We start from the raw sequence: 11,594 nt of genomic DNA, 5'->3' as shown, positions 1-11,594 counted from the left end.
TGCAACTGGGGTGGTTGATCATGCATCTCGGTTATACTCCTTTTCAGATTTTGTTGATGATGATGATTTCACATTTGATGATTCTACACATTATGATCACACTTATTGTGATGATTCAGATTTTGAGGAGAACTTTGGACACTTGAACATGGGGATTCTCACATGTAACCCCATTCTTGAGTGTTGTACTTCATCTCCTCATATTGATATCACATCACCTATTGCACCTGATGATGCAGATAGTGCGACAGTTTTGCCTTCATGTGATTCAGTGCAGTAGGATATACATTGTCTTCCAGCTTCAGATTCATGGGATGATTACATGACAGATATTGCAGGTTTGTTTGTGGAATCCTACATTGCCGATTTGGGAGACATCATTGATGACATACATCTTCTCTTTGATGAAGATGATCCTTCTTCGATTGTTGCGAGGGCACACTCTGACCCTCTTGTTCATTCTCTACATGATCATTCTTTCGAGGTTGACATGATTGTGGATACTTATGTACAGCAGTTGGAGGAGGTCTCTTTATTCTTTGAGGAGAGACATGAGTCTTTGGAAATTGTTCTACATCCATCTCCACTAGATGTTGGAGTTCCTTTTTCAGCAGTATGGCACAGTTTACCATCTTTGGAAGGGGTATCTTTCAGCATCGACATGGGGACACTTGAGCAGTTTTCAGAGATTCCTTTCATCATGAGTTTTCTTCATACATCTTCCCTTCATGATTGGGGAGACTTTATGGATACACCTTTGGTTTTGTTTCTTCCTAAGGGGAGGAATGCTGTTCGACGTTCGTGGAGCAGTTTCTTCATACATCGAGCTTCTATCATTGGTGCAGATTCTTCATTGAGGGATGATCACAGTTTGACTTCTCTTCTTCTCTCATATGGGGGGGACTATTTCCTCACATGGGGTTTTGTTCCTCACATACTTCTTTGAGAGTTTTTTGTATAGCTTTCATCTCTCTTTTGGGGGAGGGTTTTTTCCCATTGGGTTTTTCTCTCTTTCCCCACTTTGTGAGAGATTTCATTGCATTGGTTTGCATGCATTTGCATTTGTTCATGGGTACCTAACATGGCCTCGTAGCCGGGACCCATCTTGCATTGCTTAGTTGCATTGTAGACTTAAGTGCATTCCCCTAAGTTGCACTTAAGGGGGGGTGTTGGTGTAAATAATTATTCATCATGGATATTATTACACTTACTTAAGTTTACTTAGGATAATGCATTTCATAGTAGTTTGGATATGAGACACTTGGGTGTTTGTGCCACATTGGGATAGTGTGTGTAGGAGAAATTCCACCTCTTATGGTGTTGATCTTGTTATTACACTATCATATCCACTTATTGTGGAGTGATAATTCCACCTTCGGTGGGTGATCCACCTCATGTGGAATATTATATTATTTCTCCTACCTACCCACACCTATTTCCTACCTACCCTTGTTTCTTATTGAGCCACATGTCATGTTTGTGTGCTCATACATATCCCTAGCCTTGCCTATATAAGCAGGCTCATCTATATTGTATGCAACAAATGGTTGTTGATCATTTTCTATTGATGAGAATACAGTTTATTCTTGTCCCATATTATGTCTCTATCTTGTACATTTCAATGACTTCTTGATCTTGGCAAAATCCAACAAAAATATCATTATTGATTCTGATAAAGATGAGGAAATTCAACCCGGCCAGAATTATGGTAATTATGAAGAGAAAGAGGAAGACATAGTCAAAGAGGAAGTGCAAGTAATTGTTGAGGATGAGAACAAAAATGAGAATCTAGTTATTTTTCTCAAAACTCAAGTAGATGACATGTAGGTGAGGCTCAAAGACATGGAGACTAGGGTAGAGGAATTCGGGTGCAAAAAACCCATATGGAAAAGGTTATCAGTTTGCTCACTATTATTATTGATGACATCATGAGGAAATTTGTCATGGGTCTAGTCTTGGGACAATCAAAACTTCAGAAAAAGCTAAATAATGTAGGGAATCAAAAGGTGATTAGGGATGAAAGCCGCATTTTCTCTCAAGACAACCAGGAAAACAATTTTTAGAAATTTCCAAATAATTGGGGGCTCATCTCTAAGGATAAATGATGTTGTTTCTAGCTAGAGTTAGTTGGAGGCCCATGGGTTTACTTTTTGTTTCTAGTGTTATGGGATATAGTTCGGTTAGGCTTTTAAGAATTTTTGTTTAAAGTATTAAGACTCTCGAGCCTAAGTGTAAATTTTTGATTATGGTTAATTGGTACTCTGCTATGGTGTTATCTGCTACTATTAGTTCCAGAGTTAAGTTTGTTATGTTTTTGATTGATTAAGGGGTCATGTCTTTATGGTTAGTTTCAACTATTTCTTGTTGTTTTTGTGTCTTGTTGTTTCTAGTTGTGATGCGCTAAATTGTTCTTGTATTGGGATTAGGGCCCTTTTCCCTACTTAATTAATTAAAAAAAATTAAAAAATTAAGTGCTCTGGAGATTATGAAATTGGATTCACAATTAAGGAGTACAATTTACAACACTACAATAAGTATATGTATGTATATATGCATAGATATGCATATATACATATATGTATGTGATTGTGTACGTATATACAGATACACACATATATTATTGAGATGAATTGAAAATTTAATCTAGTGATCTAAAGCTTATCTCTTGACAAGGTGAGCCTCCTTATAACATCTTGAGAAAGGTGAAATGGACCCTCATCCACACCATAAGCAAATCAAGAGTTGAATCTATGACTTGTGTTATCTAAAGCGATAGGCAAGATAAGTGACCTAACCTAGGGGATCTCTCTACGTATCATCTATTCATAATTAGATTATACATTCAATGTAGTATAATAAATTGTAATAGTCAACTCTTATAATCACCCATATAAAATATATGAATATATTAATCAAGTTTCATAATAATTAATTAAAGTATCAATATACAAATTCAATATCATGAGATTGTGAAGAAACATATAGATTTTAATATCCAACATTATTTTTTTCATTTTTAAAATCCATTATTTGAACCTTATTAACATTTAATATTTTATCCTAAATAAATATTAATGATTTATTTTCTATACCCAATATACATTAAAAACAACTTGTAAATTAAAATTTCTATTAAATTAAAAATGTATTAAATACTCTTTTAAGATAACTACTAAGAAAACTTATATATCCTTGTTCATTATTAGCTATTTTAAATACATCTCTCCAAAAAATATTAAGAAATCAAAATTATTTTATTTAAAATATATCTTATTTTAAAGTTTTGCTTTTGAATTTTATCATATTATTTAAGAATGTTAGCATAATTTTTTATGAGATAAAGATTTCTAATATTGACTTAAGAAAAGAGAGAGAGATTCATGATGCTATCATAACTAAAAGATGATTGGTGTGATCTAGATTTTAATATATGTACACTTTTATTTTTTATTATATTTTATTATTAACTATTTATTATTTGATATATAAAAAATTATCAAATCAACATTCAATTATACTTTTAATTTAATAATTAACCTTACATCTCATTCATAAAGAAAAAAATAAAACAACACTAATCATTAATCACAACTAATGAGTACTTCTAGATAAAGATGAATCATAGATGTAGATTAGTTAATGACTATTTTGAGGTCATGCAGAGACAAAACAAGTCTTATGTCAAAGACAAAATAGACTATACGATGAAATTTGCATAAAATAACAAGGAAATCATCCACTATAAGACAATATAGAGGCCAAGTCAAAAATGTAAATATTAATTAAAAAAAGGACCCAATGAAAAGAAATAGATAATGACCCAAAGGTAGAAGACACAAACAATGCAAACCTTAGTTACAAGCTTACCCACGTTTACTAACTCTACCTACATGGTCCCTTATACTAACTCCTATTAGTAAAAATAAAAAGAATATTACATTAATAATAATAAAGATAGTAATTAAGTACAACTTGAATATGCAATTAACGCAATCATATGAATCTTTGAATATAGTTAAGAAGGTTAATGGGATTGGAGAGCTAGAGAGGCCATGTGAATAAAGTGATAGCTAAATCAAATGCATTGTTTGTGGAAAGCTTTATTCTTTTATAGAAATATCATTAAATTTAGATAATTAGAGTTAATTAATTGGAAAGTTTAGAAATAAATATAGATCAGATCAACGTTAGAAATTAGTTATTGATTCAAACTTTTTAATCGTTTTAAATAAAAAAATCTAAACAAACCATCTTAAATAAAAAACTAAAATGACTCAAAGACATGTAGTGTTGTGGTTAAAACACTTTGTTGGTGAAGTGGTCACGAAGGTTCAAATCCCTGCTGGGCCATTGATCTCGCAGGCAGTGATTGTTTTGTTGTTGTGGTCATAATCCATGGGTTTTTCCCATAAGCCATCAAATTGGGGTTCTCTTCCCTCATAATGTTTCCAGGGGGAAAAGAGAGCATAATTCGTTTTCATTTGAAGGTGGTGTTCCCAAGGTCAAAAGAATAGCCGGCATGGTTCCTTTTTGTCTCTTTCAACTGTTCATAAGTATTGCTTTATACAAGCAGCAAACAAGTTCATGAGAATAACATCAAATTTCTGATTAAAAAATAAAAATAAAACAACGGCTGTTAACGAGCAACATTAAAGAATTCGTACCGTCCAAATTTCTTTTTTGCAATTGTCGGAAATGGTATTTATCCAAAGCATAAGAAGTCGTTAAGAACATTTATATTCCAAAAAAAACCATTTCTTTATGCTAAGCCATTTAATTTAGCCATGCAAATTTTGTGTGAATAGGGTGTAATAATTTCTGCTGCACTTTTGCACTTTGTGTGCTTTTGTCAAAGCAGATGATCAACTTTCGGTGTTTGGGTACTGCAGCAGACCATTTGTCTATATTTGAGAGCTGGGCATGTTCAATTTTCTTCAATATTCCAATTCAGTGCATTCATGTCTTATGATTTTTTGTACATTGCATAATATAGTAGTTTTTGTTTTATTATAATGGCACCTGTGTCCTTGCCTCCTGGTTTCAGGTTTCATCCTAGTGATGAAGAACTGTTGAGTTATTATTTGAAGAGGAAAATACATGGACGTAAGATAGAGCTGGACATAATACCTGAGGTTGATTTGTACAAGTCTGAGCCTTGGGATCTACCAAGTATGTTATGGGCTTTTGGATTTTCATTCTTTTCTTAGCCTCAAAATGTGTGTTTTCTCATTTTATTGCATATGCTCTTTTAAGTGGAATGATGAAGCTTTCATTTATGTTAACCTTGTTACCAAACACGGTGTTAGTTATACTTGAAGAAAATAGGATTTATTTCAAACATGGTGTTAGTCACAGTTGGATAAAATGGAATACAGTTATGTTGGTTAGTGATAAGAGATTGTTATAATTCATAATATCAAGAGAATGTTGTTTCTGGATTCAATTATGTTCAAGATTTTGCATCAACGTTTCAGATCACGCTCCATGATCCATCATCAACATTTTGACTCTCTTCATCCTGATGATGGATCACGGAGTGTGCTTTGAAACGATGATGAAAAAATCTTGAACACAATTGAATCCAGAAACAGCATTCTCTTGAGTTATGTTGGTGTCATTTTAAGTCTTGTGTTTGAGTTTTGATTGATGTTTTTCTGAATTCTTATTTACTCCTTTTTGTATTTTATATAATGCTTTCTTATCATAAACACTAGAATTGCATTATGATCACTTTGAGACCTATCTGCATCCCTGTTATGAAACAAGACTGAACAGGTCGAGACCCACATTCAATATGTTTTTCTGGATACAAAATTTCTATAATATGTCAAGACTAAGATGCCTGAAATTTGCTACTTTGTATGTCTGTTTAGTAATAGGAATGCTTGTCATGCTTCAATTTTCTAATATGCCTGACAGTATTCTCAAAACTAACCCAGTTGTAAGGAGTCATCATAGTTCAATCAAGAAAAAATTAAGTATTTTACTCTACAAGTTCTTAAGGCCCTCTTTCTGACATGGAATTAGCCTTTGCTTGCTTTGTTAAGATACTTCAAGTTTGATACCAGAGACATTTCATGGTTTATGAGGCACCAACCTCAGCCATTACTGAATCAGCTTTAGCATAAGTGGATGTAAAAATTCAGCCTTATTATAATCACCATGTTTAATATATGGTTGGGAAAAGGTGTTATTTGCAAACAATAACAGATTGTAAATACACTTTCATTGCCTTGCAAACTTGAAGTGTGTTGAGTCAGTGTCATTTGTGACTAGAGATAGAGATTGGTTTGCAGAGCAGTCTTCCTGTGACAGAAGGAAGGAAACTACATTTTCAGGAAGACAAATAATAGAAAAATATCTTTTGTTCTAGAGAACATGATTACATGATTATATTACTGTACTTAAATATTAAATGGTTTAATGATTAAATAGTCAATAGTAATTTTTATGTCTAAGAATGATAATTATTCGTTTTTTCTTATTAGCATAAATTTTTAGTTGTGGAATTGCTTAGTATTTAAGAGTAATCTAATCTACTGAAACATTAAATTGTTCAACAATTGAACAGTCAATAGTAATTTGTATGCTTAAAAGTGATAACTAGTTGTCGTTTTTTATTAGCATAAGCTTTTGATTATTAAATTACTTAATTATTAAGAATAGTCTAATCTAATTAAACATTAAATGATTCAACAATTAAACATTCGATGATTTTCATGTTTAAAAGTGATAATAAGTTGTTCTTTTTTATTAGCATAAACTTTTAACTACTGAACTGCTTAATGTTTAAGATAAGTCTAATCTTTTTAAAACAACAAATGGTACAATAACTAAACAGTCAATGATGATTTTCAAGCTTAAAAGTGATAACTAGTTGTCCTTTTCTATTAGCCTAAACTTTTTAACTGTTGAACAACTTAATATTTAAGAAAAGCCTTATTTTTCATAAACAGTAAATTTTTGAACCATAAAACAGTCATTGTGATTTATATGTTTAAATGTGATAATTAATTGTCATTTTTTTAAAAGGATAAACTTTTGACTGTTGAACTGCTTAATATTAAAGAATAGCCTAATCTACTAAAACATTGAATGGTTCAATGATTAGACAGTCAATGGTAATTTCAATGTTGAAAAGTGATAACTAGTTTTCTTTTATTAGTGTGAACTTTTGACTGTTGAACTGCTTAACATTTAAGAATAGCTCAATCTACTTAAACATTAAATGATTCAACAAATAAACAGTCAATAACAATTTTCATGTTTAAAAGTGATAACTTATTATTTGTTTTATCAAGATAAACTTTGGACTGTTGAACTGCTTAATAATTAATTCTTAAAGAAATACCTAATTATAATAGATGTAACTTGGACTGTAAAATGCATGAACCATTGAATACATTAGTTGTGGGCTGGTTAATCTTCAGACATTTTTAAATGTTGGGTGAACTTCAGGTTCAAACTTTCAGTTACAGGATTATCCACCCAAATGGGCTAAACATTAACACAACTATTTTGGCCGCTATAACACCAAATATAATTGGCTATTATCTGTAGATATTTAATTCTACTTCAGGCTGTAAAGGTAAACCTTGAATCAGTAACAAGTATTAAGCTTAGCTGACTAATTAGGATTTCTGGTGTTTTTGCAGATAAGTCTTTCTTGCCTAATAGAGATCTAGAATGGTATTTTTTCAGTCCACGAGATAGAAAATATCCCAATGGTTCACGCACAAACAGAGCCACTGAAGTTGGTTACTGGAAAGCTACTGGTAAGGACCGTAAAATTAACTCTCACTCGGTTGTGCTGGGACTGAAGAAGACCCTAGTCTTCTACACAGGCCGTGCTCCACAAGGGAAAAGAACAGATTGGGTGATGCATGAATATCGTCTAGATGAGATGCAGTGTGAAGGTGCAGCTGGTTTGCAGGTACCCTGTTTGAATTCAATTCATTTGTATCATTTATTGAAGCAAACTAGGAAAGTTGTACTTAATAAAGTCTACATTACCCAGAAAGAATGTTCCTCTTTTTAAGAACTTGTGTATGAAACACTTAGATAGATTTGATTTTATAGCCTTACTTAAAGGGGAGGATTTAGCCTCTACTGGCTTAGAACAGAAACTCTTATAATGACTTCAATTTACAAAAAGGCTTATGATTAAAAAAGCAATCTTTTGAATAAAACTGTGTCAGTTTATTTGATCGATGAGTGTAATTCAAAATGTCGATTAAATAAACTGACACAGTTTTATCCAAAAGATTGTATTCTACTTTAATGAGCTGTGAAAAATAAGCCCATCTAGAGTTATAATTGTTTTAGTTTACAGTGGGAATCATTTTTAAGATTCCTACTTCCTCTTCCAAACTTATCTAGTAATAAGTAAATCATTAAGCAATGATTTCAGAAGTATTTTAATTCTGATATTTTCATTTTTGTTGGAAATTTTGAATCTTTGCCTGGCATGCCTATTAATGGTGGCTTGCTGTGCATTCACAGGATGCCTTTGTATTATGCCGAGTTTTCAAGAAAAGTGCAATAGAGCAAAAGAATGCAGAACAGCAAGGGGCGGAAATAGAAAAGACTGTTTTATCTTCTTCAATGAATAACTCCTTTTCTGATAAAATGGCCTCATTTGATGATGTCCAACGCTGGGCAGTAAACAGATCCTCACACGTCAGGGAAGAGAAGGGTGACATACAAGACAATTTGGCATTTCCCTCAGAGACTCTAAATGATAGGATGGATTGTCACGATGCTCTCAATTGGATTCTGGAGTCTGAGTGGGATGATACAAATCAAAATTGCAATTTCCGATTCCCTACCAATTTCGAAAATGATCTAATGGTGTGTCTGTTTGTACTAATGTTGATTTCAGATTCAAATGCCTGCCCTTTTTGTTGCTAGTTTTAGAAGGGTATTCAAATAATTAATCTGGATGGTATAAGCTAATTTTTTTAAATTCAACTTGCTGTTTAATTATGTTACAGGTCAATTCTACTTCACAGGGAGCAAGAATTCAGCAGGACTCTGCAAACCCATTATTAAAAACAGAGGATTTTACAGGGTGTCTAGGTGTTGTAGACTTGAATGGATCTTCAGTTCCAGTAACTAAGAAAGCAAACGATCCCCATGAAGAATCAGATATTATAGAAGAAATTTTGAAAGATGCAGGGGCATCTCCGGTTTGTGATATTTATCTTGAGCATTCTTTGTCCTTAGATGGTTCTGCTGGTTATTCAATCAGAGAATCTCTGCTTGACAATTATGTGACATGTATGGGGAACAACTGTGAACAGTTTATAGTGGAGGAACTGGAAGGGGTACTTCGTGAAGAAGCTGAATTTGAGGAGTGTCCTCAAACTTCACTATGGTACAAATGCCAAGAAATTTTGCCAAGTCATATTCAAACAGATCTCGGAGACACTGGGTCAGCAGTTTTGCAAAGGGAGATGGTCAATTTCTGTGGAATGCAGTACAAATACTCACAACCATTTACAAGCTCAATTGACTATTCTCAGATGGTAGGTTCCCTTTCTAGCTAATCGATATATTCTTATTTCCTTTTCAGTAATGTAGGTTAATTGTCTGTTGTTCAAGGTTTTCCAGGTATGTTAGAAACCTAGATATTATATTTCTGTCTTTTTCCTTTTATCTCAAACGCTTCCACCCTCACCAACCCTTCCACCCTTACCAACCCTTTTTCTTTTTAGTCTTTGTTTGCAATCCATTTTTTCACTATTCCTTTTCTGATGATGGATTGTCGAATGCAATCCAAAACATTGATTAAAAAAAACACAGTTATTTTCAGAAACTCATGCACATTACTTAGATATTCAAATATGTTTGCTTTCTCTTCATAACAAATCAGGAGCTTATATCTCTTAGTACTAACTTCTAACACTTTTTATTCTACACAGGATGGCTTCTTCAGTATAACAGAGCTAAGCTTGTGAACAGAGCAACTGGCCTAGGTAACAGAAGGGTCTTTTATTGTGGTTGGACAACTGCGAGATCAAACATCACAACATGTAAAATATCAATTAGGATGTAAATATGCCCATCCATGTCTTGCATTGTATTTTTACAAACCTTGCAAGACAAACAGGTGCACTGAAATTCTTCAAGAGTATAGCCAGGCAAATAGAAGTAGCAACATTAGCCTTTTTTCACTTCAATGTAGATTAACACAGTCATCCCATGCATATTATTTTTAAGCATGCATGGGATTGGAAACAAGAAAGATTCAAGATACTTTAGATGCTGCAGATTTTTGTTTCTTCTCGGTATGGAAACAAGGAAGGTTCAAGATGCAAAAGATGCTGCAGAATTTTGTTTGTTCTAAGTTTTGTGGGTGTTCCTCAGATTGGTTCAAATCCATCTGAAAAGGCATTAGAGGGCTGTTTTCCAAGAATTGGTTCTCTATGGAATTAATGTAGGAGGAAATCTTACCAGCCTCAATGGTTTGTAAGTTGCAGCCTGTTGGCTGTCATGATTCAATTCCTCCATTAGTGTGCTGTAACTGCTATCTTAATTTTTAGAGGAGAGATTGAGCTGGATGAATCTGGCATTCATCTATATTAGTGACCCAGGAGAAGATGATAGAGAAATTTTCTCAAGGTGGTGCAAATCAATTCGTTGATGATCACTGTGAATAATTTCCACAGGCCTTTTGGTAAAGTCTATGCATGGAAGTAAGTTGTCTCCAACAGGGTTTACAGGCAATCTGCAAATGTTTAAATCTTAAAAGGCATACTTATGTTTTGTTTGTTGCTTTCAGTTTGGTGTACAAGGGACTAGAATAAATACAGCCAAATACAAGGCTGAGCAAATTGTCACCTTCATTTATAGAGGTGTCTATTGGGTTTGGGGAGTCTTTGAAAGCTGCGTGCATGCATTCTAGGAGAATAATGGATTCAATTACAGTTTGATATATATATGTGTAGCTGAATCATGATAGTATGTTATAACTATTCATGATTCAGAGAATATATATGTAGCCTTTGGGCATATTAATTAGGTTGATATTTGAGTCAATAAAGACGGTTGCTTTGGGGTTTGGATTTTGCACTGTAATGTATAGATGCATTCATTACATGGGTTCTATCTTATGTAAGTTGCCTTTAGGGAATGCAAGTTAGGATGATATTAGTTTTGAATGAAAATTGATTTGATTTGGATTTTGTATTATAATATTTGATTGAAAATTTCTAATGGTAAAAATTATATATTTATGTTCTTTTAAAGTTTGTTTTGATTATAGAGTTGTAAATGTGTTAATTAGTTTATAAGTGGTGTTGCACATGAAATCGATTCATGATATCTTAGATTTCGATATCTTTAATTACTAATCTTCAAATTTATATCCTTAATCTATAGACCCGTTATTTGTCACTTTGGATTAGACTCTTGGGTGTAGACTTAGTCCAAGTCACTTCCATTGGCATTGATTTATGTTGCAAGGTGTGTACCCTTGGTCTCCTTGTGTTGTGCAGTGCTGTGCTTAGGTTTGTGACATGGCTTAACCGCTTCATGTGGATTCTATAAGTCTAGTGGTTGTATCGGGCATTAACAGGTCGATCTTTTGGTGC

The 11,594-nt window shown here is 33.1% G+C and overlaps 1 protein-coding gene across 1 annotated transcript; it reads left to right on the top strand.

Annotated features, from left to right (window-relative positions):
* Positions 1 to 4,960: 4,960 nt before the first annotated feature.
* Positions 4,961 to 11,138, top strand: LOC131061099 (NAC domain-containing protein 71). The gene is made up of 5 exons (XM_057994614.2): positions 4,961 to 5,169; positions 7,656 to 7,933; positions 8,503 to 8,850; positions 8,994 to 9,527; positions 9,924 to 11,138. Exons 1-5 carry the CDS (start codon positions 5,013 to 5,015, stop codon positions 9,957 to 9,959), a joined length of 1,353 nt encoding a protein of 450 aa, XP_057850597.2. The 5' UTR covers positions 4,961 to 5,012; the 3' UTR covers positions 9,960 to 11,138.
* Positions 11,139 to 11,594: the final 456 nt, after the last annotated feature.

The sequence above is a fragment of the Cryptomeria japonica genome, chromosome 4 (genome assembly GCF_030272615.1).
Source record: "Cryptomeria japonica chromosome 4, Sugi_1.0, whole genome shotgun sequence".
Taxonomy (NCBI): domain Eukaryota; kingdom Viridiplantae; phylum Streptophyta; class Pinopsida; order Cupressales; family Cupressaceae; genus Cryptomeria; species Cryptomeria japonica.
This window is presented reverse-complemented; position numbering and strand designations above follow the sequence as displayed.

What these genes read in the sequence shown, in the direction of transcription:
- LOC131061099 (XM_057994614.2), top strand. Translation starts at nt 5,013, where the DNA reads ATGGCACCTGTGTCCTTGCCTCCTGGTTTCAGGTTTCATCCTAGTGAT. An exon ending in ATTTCGAAAATGATCTAATG is followed by an intron (nt 8,851 to 8,993) that starts GTGTGTCTGTTT and finishes ATTATGTTACAG; the next exon opens with GTCAATTCTACTTCACAGGG. An exon ending in CAATTGACTATTCTCAGATG is followed by an intron (nt 9,528 to 9,923) that starts GTAGGTTCCCTT and finishes TATTCTACACAG; the next exon opens with GATGGCTTCTTCAGTATAAC.